This window comes from Trachurus trachurus (genome assembly GCF_905171665.1).
Source record: "Trachurus trachurus genome assembly, chromosome: 23".
NCBI classification, from domain to species: Eukaryota; Metazoa; Chordata; class Actinopteri; order Carangiformes; family Carangidae; genus Trachurus; species Trachurus trachurus.
In genome coordinates this window covers 11,276,361-11,297,592 of record NC_139912.1, presented here as the reverse complement: position 1 = coordinate 11,297,592, position 21,232 = coordinate 11,276,361, and the positions used below count along the sequence as shown (strand labels likewise).

Sequence of the window (21,232 nt, the reverse complement as noted above, 5' to 3'; positions counted from 1 at the left end):
GACATATGTACTCATCACAACCAAACAAGCATGAGCCCACACGTACGCACACACTCTAACCGCCTCACTCACCCCCCCTGTTCTTCCCCCTCGCCGCCCCCCACCCTGTATTTCACTAGATAGGAGATGGAGCGAGGCCATTATGCAAATGTCAGGTGTCAAGTGTAAATGAGATTGGAAGGATGGGAAACAGAAGTATTGAATATCACACTGGCTCCCTTGGCAACTGCACCAAGGTAATGAGAGCATTCCAGGACGTAGGCTGGCAAAAGCCTTCGTCACACAGAGAGACAGCAGAGGGAAAATAAAAAAAATTGCTAAGAGTCAGACCATTGAAAAGAGTACATAATGCCACTATTTGCCTTATTTATGATTAGTGTGAATAGGCAAGGTTGTGGCCCACAGCCTTGTTGGTATTTAGTTTATGTTGCCACAGATAAACCAATGCCGTATTGCAAAGACAACAAAAAACAGCTGCAGTTTATAGCAGCATCATATTCTAACCTCTTATAACCGGAAATAAGACAGAAGACGGGCAGCAGGTTGAGGTGATTATGCATCAACAGGTGTTGGTTAGTGATTGATTCACAGCATCACGATTATACTGCTGTCAAGTAAATTGTAAGTTGCCATCCTTGTGTCCACTAGTATCAAAGATGTTTAACCTATACCTGCGTTATCTCAAAGACATTCAGCTAAAGTGTCATCAGTTTTTATTTAAATAAATTCATTAACAATCTCAAAAGTTTCTATATTGCTTTGAAATTGAGTCGTGTAAATGTGTATAAATGCCACAGAACTTTGGCCCAGCAGTTGTCAAACATTGGTTGAATACATCTCTGCTGTCTCTCAATTTATTTCTCTCTGTTTATCTCTTCTTCTCTAGCTGTAGGCTGTGCTCTGATTATTACCACTCCTCATGCCTAATCCTCTTTTCTTGTCTCTTCATCTCTCCGTGTTTGTCTGACTCCCCTCTTTGTACTGTCCCTCTTACTCTGGCTCATTTTTTACTGCTGTCCCTATTCTCCCTCGAAGGAAGACAGAAAGATAAAATATTCCTGTTATTACTAAAACCTCAGACTACAACTATTAGTTTAATAATAGATCTAACACGGAACAAGGAAAATCGTAGAAACGTCACGTAATGTCATGTTTTAAATGGATGTGTCTTCATTCTGGTTTACATTTTCAAAGCAAGTGACCTACAAAGAAAGAATCCTCTGGTTTAAAGCCTGAGCAAATATAAAACCTACTTTATTAAATATGAATGTCACTTTGTATGAACAAAAGCCCCTGGATGTTTTGATCTAGCCTTCAAGTTTTATGTGAATTTGCTTCAAAAGAATCATAGGTAAGTAAGTATGTCATCTAAAACACAAGTATGGAAGTATTCAAATTGTTTTTGACCAGTTCAGCCTAGACAATACAACATCTCAGCTGACCTTTCAGAAATCTTCATAAGCTCTTTACATATAGTACACTGCAGACAGGATGCACTAGGGTATAGTTCAGGGTAACTAATCTAAAATGGCAGCATGTAACTCCGACACATTTGTTAAAGAGCCAAAGGGGAGATAGCACACCCTGCACTCTCCCGGGTGTCATGTAACAACCACCGCAGTAGATGTATGGAAAGCTGTGTGGTGTGTGGGGAAGCAACACATGCAAATTACCCGTAGCTGTTTGCTGTTTTCTATATTTCATGCCAAACAGTCATGGGCCAAGTGAGTTATTGTGTCCAGAGATACTGCAATGTATCAGCTTCAGTTCAGTTCATTCTAATTCAGACAAACCCACAATGAGTCAGCGCATCACCAATATGTTCGGCCTTTAGATCGGTTGTTGTTGTTTTGGGGTTTTGAAATGTCAGAGCAGATAAATATTCACAATTTAAACACTTATTTTGGAAGTAATAGCTAATAAATTAGACCTAGAATGAAATAAAAAGCTGTATGACCGTCCAATGTAGGCATCCCAGGTTTGCATAGGTTAGCCAAACACACCTCAAACACTCTCCTTTTGACTTAGGGTTATAAAGTAACACAACAGCATTGATGGTAAAGGGCTGTTGCGAAATAATAATAATAAGATTAAAGTGTTGAGGCAAGAACTTGGGTCACTAAACCCCCGTCTGTCCACCTCATCATGCCATGCTCTGGGCACTGGGCAGGCATTGGGCACGCAAACACCACAAACTAACTTCATCATCTCAATCATGGCTATCTGGGCAAACAGAGTGCAAGCGCTGACATTGTCACCACTAATTAGACTCATCCCCTGGCACCAGCAGCTATAGACAAGCCCCCCTGTACGCCATCACCCCATTCTGTTAGCAAATTGAAACTTCGCTATGTGTTTCCTCTCTGCATCGGCCCTTATTTAGATTCTGAGGCGACCCTGCATTTGTCACATCAATTCTGAACAACTTGTTGACAGGACAGTTTCTATCAGATCCAGATCCAGCGAGCTGCCACTTTGATCACAGGCTGTTGCACCACACGCACTCGGGCTCATTAAACTGAATATGGTCCAAAAATTCAGTTTATACAATAGCCTGCAATTTATCCCTTTATTAGTCCATTGTGTAATTATTGGCTGCTTAGTAAAAAAATAATTTGGAAATGACATTTTGATGCTTGTTTTTCTCAATTCTAGTTAATTGCCTTGTTAATGGATTTGATCTGCAAATCACTCTGTGGTGAGAGGTTCCTTCATCTGGAGTTTGTTTGGATCCATGCGTCCTCTCCTCCCCCGCTGCCGTCCCTCTGTCTCCCCTCTCCGTGCTCCGCGGTCCCTTTGGTCATCCTTAAAACTCAACTATTTTCAGATTCTCCAGTCACCCATATGGCTATGTACATGAAAACACACCTCTCACACACATCGCCCACGCACTCCTGTCACTTTTTCTTAAAGTGAAACACACAAAGTTAAAGGTCAACACCAGCTCAAGGTTGTCCCTTTCCCCTGAGGGCCCTTTCAAGTGGACACACACACTTACACACTCGCACAGAAACCGAGCCATGACACTACAACAACCCGGGTTTGGACAGGCTATGAAAGAATCAATGAATAATTTAACCCCTAACATCATATTTCCTATGGCAGTAATGTATACAGAATGGGCTGCATGTGCATATGATGTGTGCGCGTCTGTCCGTCCGTGTATGTATGTATGTTTGTGTGTGTGCAGGTGCTTTTGTGGCGTGTTTCCTGTCTTCCCTTCGTGTGTGCCCTATACGCTGAGAGAGGTGGCTCTTTGAGCAGCGTAATGTGATGTGTGGGAGTATTATCAGAGCTGTAGGTATGACAGACACCCAGCCCTAGAGCTGACTTCCTGGAATTGCATTTTGTTGGCCCTCTCCAATATGAGACCTGTCACCTCGCTCCCTCCAGGCCATGCAAACCGTGATTGAGGCATTTCTGTGAGGTGTCACTATCAAGGGTGCGCACTTGTGAGGGGTTTTTTTGTGTTTCTGTCTATCTGCAAGTGTGCGACAGGTAATAGGCTGGTTTTCACTCCGATTAAGACTTTTATGCATTTTCAATCATTTCGCCTCTCCCTTTTCTCTCCCTCAATCCTTTACACTTCACAATTTTTTTACTCCTTTCTTCCTTCATTTTTTTCCCCCATGTCACAGCCTCCTTCCACCTTCACTTTGTCCTCACGCCTCCCCCTCCCTCCTTCCCTCCCTCCGTCCTTTCCTTACCCCTCTCCTTCCCACCCGTCTTCACCTTCTGTGCTTCTTCCCCTCTCCCTGTCAACACTGTCATAGCTTGGGGAGCCCTTCAGTGTATTACAGACCTCTCACCACTAGTTCTCTTTATGGCACTTTCTCTTTTTAAATTCAATCAGGCTTCAATGGAGCCCCCAGAACCATTTCAATTTACTACCTGGACGCCACAGGATGGAAAGTCCTACGCTAACATAAGGGTCTAAATGGAATGGAAAGGCTAAGAGAGAGAGAGAGAGGAGAGATGGAGGAAAAGGTATGGCAAAGAGGGGAGGGGGGTGTATTGAAAGGGTGCCAGGGAGAGATAACAGCAATGGAGTGGTAAAAATAGAGAGAGGTAGGGGAATTAGGGGAAAGAAGGTGAGGGAGAAAGATGAGGGGGAGGGAAGCGTTACAGGGGATAAGAGACCAGAGATGACAGCAAGGGAGAGAAAAAGGAGTGAAATGAAGGGTGGGAAATACAGTGGAGGAGATAAGGGCCTACAGTAAGGAGAGAGGGTGATAAATATAAAGTGTTTTTTTTAATCAGCGGAGAATGTGATGTGAAACGACTCACCCTGCAACCTGTTTAAAGGAATTCATCAACCTGTAGACATCCATGATACTATGCAGCGTTAGTATACAGTGCTGGTCTGTGCTGGCTTGGGGGGGTTCGGAGAAAATCCGTAACACTGAGACACACTGAAATAGATATCTAAGATGAAACCAGTCTGCAGTCGGTGCAAAGTCATTTATAGATATAAATATATATATAAATCAGCAGAATTGCATTCCTTCACCTGTGGCGATTGCAACTTTGAGAAAATATCAAAACCATTTGCCATTTTCACACAACAATCCCTTCGACCTCAACTCGCCTAGTTTCTTCAGGGCAACTTTCCATTCACTTCTCCCTTTGGGCTAAAATAGACTCTTCATGTCCATCTTTGCCACCAGCCCTTTGTGTGTTGTGTTCAGGTTAAGTGTTTTTCTCAGTAGTTTTCAGAGAAACTGAAAAGCGCCTTCGCACTTTGCTCTCCCAGGGATAGTTGCTATTTCAGTCTTGCTGAGTCATTCACTGAACCATGAACGTCCTTCGGTGGCTCAAAAAGTCTCTATCGCCACCATCAACTCTGATTAGAGAGGAGCATCATGTGTGTGTGTGTATATGGATATGTCAGTGTTGGTGAAGGTGAGTAGAGATGCGCTCAATCCAACACCCCAAGCTTTATCTGTTGTTTCCTTACCGGTGCAGACAAACTTGCCGTGTTGTATGTGCTCAGTGCTGACGTTCAGTATGTATTTTTGCTTTCTTGCGTCTTTCCTCTGGCTCTAAGACTGTTAATCGTAGTCCTTTAATAGCATCCAAAGCCTCCCTCTCTGTCGTCATACGTTCACCCGAAATCTCTCAGCTGTTAAAGCAACTGAAGCCTCACTCACCCAGAGTAATACCAAGAGAAGTCACTTTGATACAGCCTACTTATGGACGGATAGCAGATTTAAAAGACTGTGCCCATTCAAGAATAATAAGGCCGTTTTTTCACACTAGGTTTGTTTAAGTCCAGACCTGAGATCTGGTTTTAGACTTCTCTAATAAGTAGATTTTGTTGGTGGTGAATGTCAAGGTCAAGGTACTGTGAGATGTGGTTACTGTTTAGCATGAGTCAATGCTGTATCATATTGGAACTATCTTGTACAGTATCAAAAAAGTTAGCATGACTCTGTAATTTTTCTGCACTTTATATTGTAAATAGTCATTGTTTGTTTCTGTACTGTACCCTGATCACCTTTTTTATTTACTTCCTGCCTTACTTTAATAAAGTAGTCCCTTTCCCCTTGTTTCTGTAAATGTCACCTGTGGGACGCCACTTAGAGCTCAGCTTATTAATCAGACTTGTTTTATAAGAAGGAGATGAACACTTAAATACTTAAGCATTGAGCAGAGGACAATCAAACCGGATACACTTTTTGTCTGCACCTGCCTATCTGGCTAGGGAATAATGTGTGTGTGCTTGTGTGTGTATGTGTGTGTCTGAACGAAGCAATTTAGTGGCTGCCATTAAGAAAACAGGAGTTTGGAGGGCGCGCACGCATGGACGCACACACACACTTGCACACTATGGGACCAGCCATGAACAGTGCTGTCACCTGCCTCTCTATCTGTATTGAATGACATTGTACAGTGGTCACAAAGGCAGTAATTTAGGCCTGGTAGCCTCCCATTTACCCATTGTGACATTGAGGCATCTTTGCCTCTTTGTGGTTTTAATAGCTCAATGTAGCACGTGAGAGAGCTGAACCTCTGCTGGCAGCTCTCGGCCCACCTCTGTTCACCGCATAGTAAAAAAAAAAGCAATTATTTGCTCTTATTAGAAATACACATATGACAGATGCGTTCTATATTACAGAATAGGAGATTGATTGATTCTAAACTGAGGGGACAAGACAAAAATCTTAGTAAGACTTAATATGATATGAAATGGCATATAATTGTCTCCACTTTTTGATAATCTGCTACTTTGTGTCATAATAACTGATCTTCACCACCCATTTACAGCCCCTGTGGTATAGTTGTGAGTGCATTATTATTCCAGAAATCTTCGTACTTACCACTCAGTTGACAGCAGAGACAGGCCATTATATAAAATTCATACTTTGGTGACAAACCTTCAGAAATAAAAAGATCCGGTCCAGTGAAAATTTGGGAGGCTGTTGTGAATGGGAATGAACCAGCTGTGGACAGGTTTGTACCCCCACTGCTATGATTTTCTTGCCTTAGGCAGCGCAACAGGGAAAGTGTGTGTATGTGAAAGTAAGTTTCATTGGAGTGGGGGATTCCTGCGGTCTTGGATACGCCCATCAAACACACAACTGTGAATCTAATATTTGAAATTATATAAATGAATTATTGAATATATTCCCTGGCATCCTGATGTCATTGAGCAAGTCAGCTAAACGTGAATTCACTTTAGTAATAATACATTCTTTCTACTTTACAGGGCCGACTACATCATTGATCCACATTACCTCATATTACTCCTGAACTGGCGTTGACTCACATGCTATAAGTCAAGTTATTGATGACTAAAGGCTTTACATGGCAGCGTGAGATCAAAGAATAGAGGCAGCACCTATCTGTGAGCATCTATACTTAGCATCCACACTGTATTAACCGGATATACCTCGACTACATTACTCTTAGAGAGAAGACTAATGAGAGAGATAGTCCTGGGTGGAATTAAAGAGAGATAAAGAGATGGAGGTTGGAGAGCACGCTGTAGGAAGATGGAGGAGTAGGCAAGTAGCAGCAGTGAGGTGGTGATTTGTCTTTGAGGCTCTGCGGTGTTGGTGTTGGCAGCGTCAGCTAAACAAGGCCATCTCATTTCCTGTTGTCTGCAGGAAGCAGCTGTCTGCTACCGCTACTGCTGCTGCTGCTACTCAGAGCCCCTGGTCATCAATCTCCCCCGTTTTAATTGGTCTGCACCACACTGTGACGGGCCAGTACACACACACACACACATTGACAGAAATAGGTGCAGAGACATAAATGTGCATGCAAAAGCAATCTATGTGTGGATGTACACACACTCACACAGAGAACGAACATCTGTTGCAAATATACACATACAGTATAATACACCTGCTTACCTCTACATTAAGCCCAGATAACCTCTAATGAACATTGCACTGATTCTCCTGTGTTTGCTCTTGTTTTACACTGTAGCATTTCTGTATGTTCGGCAGATTTACAGTGCTTGCAGTGCATAGTGTTCCTGATAAACTTGCATGTTCGCTAAATGCTCCCTTGAGTCAAATCCCTTGAGTTTCGATGCACACCGCTTGTTGGGTTGCTAAAGGGGGGCACAGCTTCCTTGATATCATTTCCCAGTCTCCGTGTCTATTTTTATGAATTCTTTCCATTTTTTTTTTACAGTCTGGCAGAGGCAGTAGTAACGACAGTGGGTAGATACATTTTTCAAATCTTTGACTTTGTCACAGTAGGAAAAGCACAGGTGTAATTGATAAGATTAGCATAGCAATGGCTCCATCCTATTAACGTGTCTCTGTAATGTGTGAGCCAGCATGCACAGCCAGGACCCTAAAAGTGAGCAGTTATGTGGAATTCAGCCATAACTAATTAGGATATTTACACCTGTGCTCTCCTACTGTGACATATAAATCACATGCACCGACTCCAAAAAGATGTCACACGATGTCACATATCTATTGAATAGTCAACAGTTGGATGATTGTAGATATTTATGAGATTTTTCAAACTGATTGGAAAAGCCCAACACAAAACTTAACTTAACTTAAATTCTTCTAATGCTCCATGCACATAGTAGCCAAATCCAAGCCTTTATATACACTGATCTGCCACAAAAGGACGAGTTACCAGTTTTAATGTTGTGAATTCTGTATATATATATTAAGTACATGTAGCACCACAAGATGTGTGTGTGGCAGTGGTTTCCCATGAGGAAAGTGGTCTCAGGGTTTTGGTTTGGCCAGTTACCAGTTGTAACACTGTGTCTTGTTAGTTTAAATGGACATCTTTTGTTTTTAGGTGTGGCAGGGTCATGTTGAAATAACGAGGAACAGATAACATTGATGGATTATCCACAGTGACAGTCCATCCTGTCTGTCTAGTCCATGTACAGTCATGTCAGAGGAGGATGGAGCTCTCTTACATCCTATTAGTCTCACTCTCCCAAAGAAAGTCCTGACTCTGAATCCCATTCATGCCTGCTGCTGTATGCATGCATGTGGCCTCCCATTTACATAATGCATCTTTGCACCTTCCCATCGCACTCCCCTCTCTCTTTCTCTTTCTCTCCCTCTTTTGTTCTCCTGCACAAACACACACACACCAATCTCACACATGTGCAATCGCACAGAGAGGCTGCAGCGTATGTGATGCAGCAGCAGGGGCAGGAACAGGGTGTAAACAGCAGGGAGTGTGGTGGAGGCGTGGGCGATGTGTGGGAAGACCATATGCATTTCACCAGGCTCTGATGAAAGAACACACTTAATCACACCCAGCACTGTCGCATCAAAACACACACCCTTTCTCGTACTTACTCACATACACCCACCCGAACCGCAAATCCTGTACAGGTTTCAAATAATACACACCAACTGGAATCTTAATTCTTCCTCAAAACCATTTGTTATAAAAAAAAGAAAGAAAGAAAAAAAAAGTAAGTCAAGTCGACTGGTCATGCAGCCGGTGCTTGTAGAGGAAGCTGACACAGTGCCATCCAGTGGTAGTGTTGAAAATTGCCTCCTCTGAGGTCTTGGAACATTCAGCCAAAAAGTACATATAGATTTTTAGGCAATACATCTTGTGGATAAAAAAAAAAAAAAGTGTGGTGGATTGAGCCAGTAACCACTCAGAATGTGTTTTTTCCTCAACCATCTCTTCAATTTCCCCACTCTTTAATGCTGGTGCTACAACTACTATGTGCTTTGAAATTTCCATGAGTAGGTCTTTATATTCTGGGGCGAGACTTCATTAATTTAACACCGCCGTAGAAAGGAGTGAGTGGTGTGTATTGGAGTGTGTAATATTCCCAGAGAATCAATATCGAATGAGCAGTTGGATAACAATTAAAAGCTGCTATTCTGGCATTTATTGTCTGATACGCTGGAATGAAAGCTAATGTTGGTTGTGCAATTAAACCCACACAGTGTCCCCCATCCATTATCATTCTTTTTACGACTTCAAAATCTTCCTGATGTGACAGCACGGCGTAGAGCTGAGAGGAAGAATAATTGCATGTAGATAAGTCCCCTAAAGTGTCACTGGGAGTGGTGTATTGATGTATTGGCATGTGTGCTGTACATGTATATGTTAGTCTATGAGTGTGTGTCTGACTGTGTGTGTTAGTGTGACAAAGACAGACTGCTTTAGTATGTACAGTACACACACACCAAGCACTCACTCCTCCTCCTCCTCCTCCTCCTCTCTCAGTTGGTAGAGGTTCAGCGTGTCCTGTCCTTGGTGTGTGACAGGTCTTTACAGATCAAGCCTTTCCTCCCTGGGCAACGAAATCAGAATGCACCATAGCTGATAGATTCGTGCCTGAAGGGAATTCTGGGAGATTTAAAAATGCTGAGTCTCTAATCGATCTTAGCACACTCTTATTCTGCTGTCTTTCTTAAATCTTTGTCTTTATCCCATTTCTCTTTCGGCATCATTACGCCGCAGCTGCAGATAAAGATGGATGATGGGATCCCAGCCCTTTCCATTTAAAGAAGCATTTGTTACCTTAGGTTTAGTTTCCAGTGGGAAATGAATTCAGAGCCGCTGCTATAAAACATCTTTGTCCCTGTCTGTTCTCATTTGTTTTAGCCATCTTAAAAAAATCCAACTTTGTCTTTTTCTGAATAATCAGAGAGCCATTTAGGATGCAGCACGTTTGCTCATTAGCCAAATCCCTGTTGGTATAAATACATTTAATGCCATTCAGGAGTGTTATTTCTCGACGTACATACACATAGGGCATGGCATCTACAATTATCCAGCTCCAGACCCTAGGCTCTGACATCTGTTTCCTAATGACAGATAATTACATGCTGTCAAGTGCAATCATTGGCAGTTGCTGCTAAGAAACTGGGTTTGGAGAGTGACTGGTGCAGCCATGTTGGTTCCAGGGGGGGACAACACGACCTAAAGGGGTGTGGGGGGATGTAACAACACACTCCTGTTGAATCTGATTATCAGTCTGAGTGTTTGTGTCTATGTGTGTGCATGTGTTTGCTTCTTCTCTTTTGGCAGTATTTACAATATGACTAAAGTGAATTAACAGTAAAAAGGGACTGAATGTTATTTGTCATTTACATTGTGAGTTCATTGGAAAGAGGAGTCGGTTTTCTTCATGTTCCAGTTCAGCTCTGATGGACAACAGATCCTTTACTGCTTTTGATTATGGGTAGTTTCCACATGCAACAGGGCTGCTGCTGCTGCCATCCTTGTCTCCTCCACACATATATTGTATTACTAATTTGGTTAATGCAATATGATATACACCAATCAGCCACAACATTAATAGGTAACTTTTTATTACTGTGGCTAATTGGTTTATACCTGTGGCTTGTTTTAAAAGTTTAGAAGTTCATTATGAATCATTAGTAATTTGATTTGAGACTCAATTTGCAGTTTCAATTATTTCCCACAGCTTCATGACTCGACTCGGTCCAAAAAAGAAAAGAAAAAAAGCACAGCTCAGTCACAACATTAACCCATGATACATGCAGATATACATATCTATGTATACTGCATGTTAGTGTGTTATGGCAGTAGAGTAACCTGTTGGACAGATTCGTCCTTTAGCTGGAGGGCCTACACTAAAACTCCATATTGTTAAGCATCTGTGCTGCTTTAGTCCCACTGAGTGAACGGTTTGATTGTTAGCACATTATTTATGTATTCATTGTTCCCATGATCGGTGGCAATCATTTTTACAATCAGCAAATCACTTAGCTTGATCTTGTTGTCCTTTTTAATGATTTAATTCAATCCGCGACTTGTAATCGATGCCAGCCACCACAACCTTTGCCGTGTGTTAATGTCTGCCAGGTTATTTTCAAGGCCAGTTGGAAATAGCGTGCGAAAGGGTAGATAAGCAGATTATTTAAGGCCAGTAAGATTTCACACGCAGGGCCGAGTCCACACTGTGCTGTTCGCCGCTGTGCCTCTGTAGCGGTTGCACAGCGTCTCCTCTGCGACTTGGCTGACACCTCCGCTGTGTACAGCTGCCATATGCTTGACTGGCGTGTTCTGTTGTCACCTGGAAAACGAAACCGACATTGTTAACATCACATCGGGTCCAATTATCACAGCCTCATAAGATGAAGGGGACGCCATTACTGAATTCTTGTGGGGTTTTTTTTGAGTGGGTCTGAATGGATAATGGCCTTTCACATAAATGAGTATTTAAGGAAGCAGTGTCATTTATGGATTCGTCTGGCATTAAATTGCCTGTTATGTAATATGGTATGCCTGTAAAGCGTCGGCCTTTACCATACAACTTTACAGGGACATGTGTTCCATTAAGAATAATAGGTCTTGAAGGATGTTACGTACGTGCTCTGATAAAAAAGGTGTTACATTTCTTTTAATCATGTATGAAATATCCTATAACTATTTAACATACAATACTTCAGACTTGTATGAATAAAAAAAACCCTTTTTCTATCACTAATATAAAAAAGAACTCCAGTCAGACAAGCTGAGAAGCTATGGAGGCAGGTCCTTTTTGTGATGTATCGTGCAGGAGCTCATGGTAACTGGTGAGAATGTCAATTTAGACCAGTGTAAAGTCAAGCTCAGTTGTAGCCTTGAGAGATGAAACGAGGCTAGCTGTCATTCTCGGGCGAGAGGTCAGGCCGACTCACCGTGTATTTGTGTGGGAGGTTTTGCTCAAGAGTACAATTTTTTCTGCAAATGGCCTTGTAACGGCGCAGCCTGTTAAGATTCTGCTCTTTCTTGAGTTTTCGCTGGTTTGTGATTCATTTGGATTTGAGACAAGTTGATGGCTTTTCAATATGTTGTCTGCGCTCGGGGTGTTTGTGCGAGTTAACTTGTTGGGTGTCATTTGTTATCAACGCCATCATCGTCACCAGAAGCTGTTATTCTCCATACAGTATGTCATGCCGTCAGCGGGGCAGACATTTGGGAAGATGTGGTCGTAATGATAATGAGCTGGGGGAGATTTTCTTTCAAAATCCGTTTGGAAATCTTTAAGCTCCGCCGTGCTTTGCGCCCGTGTTATTTATCCATTTGCATTTTAACTAGCCCCGTCTCTCTATATTCCAAATGATTTCTCTGAATCCTCTCACAGAACATTCTGGTTAATGTTTGTTGTCACTAAACTTGCGCCCCTTAAAATGTAAATTCGCTGACATGTGCTCTTGGGGCTTTCTCGGCATGGTGAGCCCCAGCAGTGCTTTTAGCCCAGTTACCTTGGCTAAACCTCCTTGCAACACCCACGGGCTCAATATCCCCATGAAGGGGCCTGCGGCTCGGCTCCAGATGGCCGTCTGGATAGACAAAGCCGTTTTACTGCCTCGTCCCTGCTACATTACTCAAACGTTATCACCCCTGCCTACAAAAATCCATCTGTGCTCACACACTAACTTGAAGATCCATCATCCTGACACTTGTATTGAAACAATGACAATAATGACAGCGTGAGATGGATCTCAGAACAACACGGCACACGTTTAAACTGGCAAGTTTTGTCCGAAGATCGATTTCTGGAAATGAAGTTGTCAGCAGAAATTGTTTTTTTTTGTGTTTTTTTTTTTTGGTAAAGAAGGGTTGTTTAAGTTGTACTTTCTACATATTCATACAGACGAGCTGTATATCTGCCCCCCCATTGTTTTGCAAGCTTGAGGGTTTTAATGAGGCCACAGAAGAGTTTCTCCTACTTAACTTTCTATTGTCGTAGCGTTTCAGTGGGAATCAATGAAGGATTTAGAAAAGGTTTAGGTTCCTCGCTCACTCTGTCTCTCTTGCCCATTCTGACACAAGGATGCACGTATCCACACACACACACACACACACACACACACGCACACACACACACACACACACACACACACACACACACACACACACACACACACACAAGCTGAGGCAAAAGCACACACGTCTGTCTCTGGTCTTGCAGACTAATTGGGTACAAATGCTGAGTAGTGCGATTGCACAGCTTGTGCTCCTTGTGTTTGTCTGAACGTGTCTTTGTGTGTGTGTGTGTGTGTGCACGTGCAAGCTGAACTTAATCAATCATCCACCTCCACTGATCTATAGTTCCTGCATAGACTGTGTCCCTGGTTCTCTGCAGTGCTGCAGTGTCCTGGTTCTAACTTCCACTTCACATTACTCAAGCACAAACACCGTTTCCAAGCAATGGAGTCTTTCTCCTGCTTTTTACAGATGGCCATGTCCAATTAGATTTCCATCTCCAGTCATCTTTGTAGCTTCACTCTTGTATTACTCTCAGTTCCTGTCCTCGGTTTTTCCACAATTTTCCCACCTAAAGCATTTTTCTTTATTCCCTTTCCTTTGTACTCTCTCTGTCTGTCTCTCTCTTCTATAAGTTTAGGTCATATATATATTACGGGTCCTTTAGGTCAAAGAATTCTTTTGTGAGGAGTTTGATTTATTTGTGCATTTATATGTGCTGAGCGCTTGAGGAGGCACTCGCTGTTGCATGGTTTGCCCAGCGGTGTGTGTGAGACAAGGCCAGTGACCAATGATTCTCTGACAAACGAGGTGTGCATGTGCCTCCACCAACCCATACATAACTGTCTGACCCTATCTGACCAACCAGACGCCAGCTTCCTGGGAGAATTCACAGAGCATGCATACAGTGGGCTCGGATCATTTTCTATCATTAACGCTGCAGTTATTCCGCTGTATGGAATTGTATGACTTTTCTTTACAGACGAGTTTTGCTCTACACGTCATTGACTACTGCTGGACACACTCAGGTCCAAGAGTTGACTAGTATAACTAAAGCCTGCACTAATGGCAGTGAGCAGCTCCACTGGGGTACTTTCATCTGCTCAAAGGCACCATGAGAGACACGCTAAGCTTTCCTAAATGACTTCCCACAGCAGATCTTACACTTCCTGGCCACGCTGGACCCATTGATGCAAAAGTTGCCATGTCGCTGGTCACAGGCCTGTGTCTCATTGCTCCTGTGATAACATTCAAATACATTAGTAGTGAATTAGCCTCCACTCACAGCTGGTGTTGTGCGTCCTCGCCGTCCTAATGTGTGTTTGTCTTGACTGTTGTGCCCATGCAGGTTCATTCAGGAAATAGAGATGAACATGGGGCCAGGCCAGGCCAAGCAGTGCCAGCTCCGAGCTTTCCTCACCTACTACATCAACGACCTCTTTCTCAACCAGGTTAGTTAAATCTATATATCTATATATCTACTGTATCTATGTGTCTGACAGGGTGAGGTACCAGCAATTAAAGCATTGCAGTCGTAGACCATGGGAGATTTGCCAGAGAGTAAAAATTCCCATATTAAAAAGCCTCAGCCATGGGACAATGGTAACTGGAAATAACAAACTGGATCTCGTTTAATGTTAAAAAAATATCTTGTGTGTTATTGAATATTACAGTCGCTTCTTGTTACTTAATCGCCAGAACCCTTTTGTACAATATTAGATATGGAGAAAAAAAAAATCGCTGACGCAATTGTCGAGCTCCTTTTTGTGAAAATCAATTGACCTGAATGTTCTTTTGTAGCCCCTCGGGGTTTCTCCAAACTGATAGAACTGAATAACACAGTGATAATAGTGCTGGAGACCATTGTATTATTTAATCTTCTCAATATTACCTTAATAGAATACCCACTACACTTTAATTTCCAAGTAACCCCCCCATGCGGCCATCCTGAATGGCCAGAAGACAGATATCTTCCTCTCTGCTGGTGCATTTCTTTATAAAATAAAACCCTGTACTGTAAGAGCAGTTTCTTTTTGTGTCTTGTTTGGTTTTTAACAGTTTTTCAAATAAATATAAAGCCTTGGTAGAAATATAATTGTGATTCTGCCAATGTTTGACCCTCAAGTGTTAATGCAAACTTTTTACTTAAAGTTGTTTAAGCAGCTTGTTCTACCCAGGCAGCCATCTGGAACCAAGCAATGTTTTTTTTTTTTTTTTAACATGAAATACAAGGAACTGTTTTGCATTACAGTGACTGATGGGAATATTTTCACCTACAGGAAGTGTCAAATCCAAACTAAGACAAATACACAGAAAATGGGTAAAAAGAAAAAAAGAATACAGACGATAAACAAATGAGTTGTTTTTTCAGAGAAGGCTGGATTACTGTCGCTTGAGTCCCAGTGGACAAACAGAGTGGTGCGTGTGGTCCCGCCGTCTCTTACCCATTGAATGCAAACTTTATTTTTTCTCTAACCCATTAGGTGCGAACAGAGATCAACAAGGAAATTGAGGCAGTGAGTAAGGCAGCAGATCCCTTGAAGATCCTCGCCAGCGCTGATACCATGAAGGTTGTGGGTGTCCAGAGACCCCTGCTGCAGGTGAGGAATACACAAAATATTCAAAACACAAATTATATATACCTGCATGCAGGGAATGAATTTTAATGAACACCTGTCCAATATAAAGCAGGGCACACAAACTATGGCCCTCAGAAGTGACCACAGAGTTGAATCACCGGCCTGGTTTAGGGAACGGCTGTTTAACGTGCAGGTGTTAACGACGACGCAGCGTCCATGCATGCGGAGAGTGTGTGTAGCATGTCCACGTACGAGCAGCTAGAGAGGCGTACACACAGCCACACGACCTGTTTGTTTCTCAGCGTTTCCCCTTTCTGCCCCTGTTCAGTGGAGGACGGCTCTCTGGAGTACACTCACCTTGCAGTTTGCTGTGATCTCTGTTGGTTCAGGGGCAGGCACACACACACACACACACACACACACACACACACACACACACACACACACACACACACACACACACACACACACACACACTCTTAAACTCCCACATTCACACACACACTCTCACCTTCTCTGTTTCTCTTTCGGATCATTATTCCCATACTGCCACCTATTCCACAGGATCATAATTGTGGCTGAAATAGTGCTTGAGTTTGTAGCTGTTACTAACTGGTGGTTATATTTGTAACCGCACACACACACACACACACACACACACACACACACACACACACACACACACACACACACACACACACACACACACACACACACACACACACACACACACAAGTATCCACCATTCTCTCTCTCTCAGGGCCATTTTGTATTGATGGTAAGTCTGTGATTGCTGATCTACCCAGAGAAGTTCACTCTCAAGCCACATATGACAACAAACTCTGGCAATCGATGAATACAGGTGCTTGTGTGTGTCGGTAGGGATGTCTTCCCAATTGCTGCAAGTTGTGTGTCTGTGATGTGCAAGTACGTTTTTCTACGTTCATCATTCATCCCTTGAAAACGATCAGTTAACTAAGATCACAGATGAAACATATTTCGTGCCTTATCTGTAGTGGTGTTTTGAAAAACGCAGGTTTTTTGGCGTTTGTGTGTGTGCTGATGTTTTGAAAAGTATGCTGAAAGGAATTGAATAAAATTTCATCTGTGCTGCTCGAAATTACATTTTTTTTATTTTTTATTCAAAGAACGGCGTAAATGAAAACCGCTAGATGTAACTACGAGCTAGAAACAAAAATGAACTGATATGGCCTGCCTCATTGACTGAGCCACATTTAACCACAGGCTCATCTCACTGATTTTGGCAGCCTGTCGTGTTCAAAACAAGCTCATGGCAGGTTGAGGATTACAACAGTGCCAAAGTCAAGATCCAGGCTATTGGCAAGATTCTTGTATGTCTCAGCTGTCAGATATTCCTGATCTTTGATAGAGTGCAACCCCCCGAGTCTACAATGTAGTAGGCTACAGATGTACACTGCACAACATGTATATATGTTTTTGATCATACAAAACAATGCCACAGATAAGTAGTTTGGTTGCATTGTAGCAGACCATAGATATGTGTTAGTCACAGTGTGTGTGCGTGGTGGTTTTCTTTTTGTGTGTGTTTTGCGGTGTGTTTGTTTCTGTCAGAGCCTTCCTGTCTGTGCGCCTGGTTCTCTCACAGGGAGGGAACAGCGGTGGCAGTTCATTACAGAGAGAGAGACCGTGGGCGTTCGGAGTTCAGCAGGGTTTGTTTACAGCTCAGGCCCCTCCTTAACGAGGAATGCAGCATCTTGCTAATTATGCTGCTGTGGCTAATGAGCTTTTCTGCTGATAGTGGGGAGTGCAATAAAACACTCCTTTTGTTTGGGCTTTTTGCCTTTTTTTTAATTGGGCTAAATAAAAGAGCCTTGCCGTCTTCTTCTCCTGCCATTCATATTCAAGGGTCATGATGGCATTTGTGCTGCTTTTTTTTTAATGTGTGTATTTGTAGTTATGTGTGTCTCTTTTGCCACCTGTGTGTGTGGTCGTACTTTCGGTTCCCAATTTGAGAGCCTTCCCACTGTTTTCTTTGATGGCCTTCACCCAACAGTGTTACTGTTCTGACAGACCGCTCTCTTCCTCGGTGTGTAGTTTTATTCACTTAGTTGTCATGAGAGCTTTTGATAAAGGGGCTTGACACCTTTTTATCCAGGGAGCATAAACTAAAGTAGGTTTTTGAACCGGGTTCGCACAAAGTGCTTTATGTCAGGAGCGTCTCGGCAGCCAGGTGGTGAATCTATCCAACGCTGTGACTGCAATGGATAATTAAAGATTATAGTGGCAGTGCTATATAATGGTTCCTAGTCTTTCTAATAATGGAGCAGATGTGCTTGTGTGTGTGCATGTGTGTCTACATATCTATCCACAGATTCAAGCGCAAACATGTCCATGCACACGCATGTGCTCCCCTTGAAGTGCTACAATACTTTCTGTGCCAGGTGTTATCAGAGAGAGACACACACCGCTGGCATCAGAACCATCGTGGCTGACAGGAGGGAGAGAGCTCAATATTGCTACACCACATTAAACACCCTCTCTCATACACCTTGGCTGCAGCCCCATACGGGAAACCATAGGGGAGCACATTTTATAGACTCATCTGCTCTCTGCAACCACTGGAGCACACGTTAATGTGCGCAATAGTTCGAACTGGAGGAAGACATTAGCGTTTAGCATGTGCAGTTTGCTCTGTTCTGGGATGGAGCTGAGGAGTTCGGAGCCAAATAGAAATGTAATAGCACACGCATGCATATGCCAGTGCACAGTTCCACTCTTTCAAGGCTCATGTACACAACAGTGAAGCATGGCTCTATCTGTTTATAAAAGTATTTACATATCTATATCAACATAATATTTCTATTATTTACTGACCTTCAGCTATGTGATATTTCATCGAGTTACCCCCTGGTCCATTTATTCTGAAGTGGAGACAGAATATTTATGAATGTGTTTCCATAGCATTAACTTTTAAAGTGGACCAATGTTATTAAATACATATATGTTGTATGAATTATTTGACCCTCTGTCCATGATATCTCACCAGTAGAAATAGACCAAATGACTTTGTGGGGACAATGTGCAGGAGTCAAGGTGAATATCACGCCTTAGGTTTGCTTAAACAGCCCATAATAAGCAATACACATGCAGTCTGGGCTTAGGTTAATAACTAATATTGATACAGGCAATGATTTTCCTATCACCAGGCACCAGCAGTGTCAGATACTGCAGTTATATATTTCATGTACATATATTACATAATAATGATATGATTATGAGTCTGACACTGGCTATATATTGTCCACTAGGAGCAGGAGATAAGGCCTGACTGGGACAGTATATAGTTCAGTGGGAAAGGTTAACGTCCATCCATGTGTCTGTGTGATAGCATAGGCTGAGCTGATAAGTCTCTGGAGGAGCCGTGGTGTTAAAGAGAAGAGGAAGGCACGAATCGAAGACGTCTTAATGTTTCTCCCTAGTTTTTCTTATTTGATATCTGGCTTTCTTCCTCGCTCGATTGATGCCTTTGTTGTTCTCCACCTTTCATCTCTTGTGGCCATTGTTGTTCTCGCTCCCATTCTTGCTTTTCTTTTCCCCTTTTTTCTTGGCGGGCTAGAGTCCAACGGCGTACCAAAACACAAACATACACGCTGTTAGCCCTGGCGGTGCGATGCTATCTGTCCAGCTTCGGCGTTGCCACTGATTGATTCATTTAATTAGAGTTAGATCGAGGGAAAAGGGAGGTAGAGGGGGAGAGAGAGGTGGAGGACGGAGGGAGAAAGCAGGATAGGGAGGGTATGGTCACTCCGCTGGATAGCTCTGGAGATTGGCTCCATTAATCTTGGTAGAACCCCCCTCATGTCCCCTTTACACGCTCACTTTGTGACACACTAACATACACGCATTATGCACACGCGGTGGCGCACGGACGCGGCGAGACAAAGGGACAAATGGGTGACCGCATTTCTCTGGCCTGAAGACAGCGCCGTCCAATCACCTGCGGTTTAGTCATCCTCTGAGAGAGAGAGTCGGAGTGCGGATGAAGTGTTTGTGTTGGGCTTGTTTACTTCATCAGCCAAGAACCACGCCAGAGACATAATTACATTTCACATAGGCCCTCTCTTTTCAGCTAAGTATCATTCAGCTTTGTCCACGGTGTCTTCAAACAATAGGCGCTAACTAGTCCTTTTGTGTGTGTGTTTGTGCGGTAAGTGTCCCTTGCACTTGTTATTCATACGTGCACCTATTTGAACTTGTCCCGGAGCCTGATAAAGACTGATTTCCTTCACTCACTGTCAGCCGCCACAATGCTCGCCGTATTGCGGATCCCTTCAGCTGCCAATGGCCTGCTAATGATGTTGACCTTTTAATTCCATATTCACATGTAGCTTTGTGAGAGAGGAGGGCGTCTCACTCACACACACACACACACACACACATCCACCTCCAGTAACTGTAATGACACTGACCTTTTTATTTGTGATGATGTGTAGGCAATGTTTGTTTGTGTTTGTGTGTGGGTGTGTGGGTGGGGGGTTGCTGATCGCTTCCTGTTGATTGGCTCCCCACCCTCCACCACAAACTCCCCCCTACCATCACACAGTGGATTACAGCGTGCTTAGGGGGGGGGCAGCTTGTCTTTATTGAGGACACTCTCGACTCCCAGCTCCCATCAACAGACACAGCAATCACAACACAATACACCTGTTAGCTGCCTCAGCCGTGCCCCTGTGATTGGGACACAAGTGCGAGGGGGGGGGAGGAAAGAGGATATTAGGGCAGTTTGTTTACACACACGCACACATATATATACACACTTCCCCTCAGAAAGAGAGACGCACGCCACTAACATTACCAGAAACAATACCAAAAGCCAGAAAGAAACCGCACAGAGCCCATTTTAATTCTGCCAAAATAGGCCCTTTCACAGTAAAAGAAATAATCTAAATGCTTTCTCATTTACTCCAAATGTTTTCCGGAGCCCTCTACCGCATTATCTGTCATGAAATGGATTGCGCCTAAGCATCTCATTGACAATTTTACAGCTGTTAAGAATTATCAAGGAAGGAGGCACCTCAGTGTACCGCTCTTACTCGCAGCAGTTTTGGCTGCACTTGAAATGAGTTCCTCCAATCTCCTTTCGCCTCCACTACCAAGTTGTAATCACAAAGACAACACGATGGTTTCCAGAGGTTATTTGATTTTATGCTCTTACTTAAGCTGAAATGACGGTGCAGTATCTCAGACTGGTCAGATTCACTTTAAAGCACTGAAAAGGTCAACAACGGGTCAAAGCATGAAAAGAATAAGAGTTTCCTTGACTTGTCTCTCTTGGTTGTTCCGCCCTCATGCCCTTTTCTCAAGTGTGTTGCAGTCACCAATCCTCCACTGCCTTAAATGTCTTATTATATTTGATTAATTATTATCATTATAGCTCGCATTTATACACTTGCAAATGAAAAGCACCCAAGCACTTAGTTTTATTTGGA

General features: G+C 43.0%; 1 protein-coding gene across 2 annotated transcripts in view; it reads left to right on the top strand.

Annotated features, from left to right (window-relative positions):
• exoc4 (exocyst complex component 4) overlaps positions 1 to 21,232 on the top strand; it is a 113,105-nt gene that overhangs the window by 58,739 nt on the left and 33,134 nt on the right. For both annotated transcript variants that reach the window (XM_083999114.1, XM_083999113.1), the window contains exons 12-13: positions 14,531 to 14,633; positions 15,666 to 15,782. In XM_083999114.1, the coding sequence (XP_083855240.1) occupies positions 14,531 to 14,633; positions 15,666 to 15,782 (220 nt within the window). The remainder of the gene's footprint in view (positions 1 to 14,530; positions 14,634 to 15,665; positions 15,783 to 21,232) is intronic.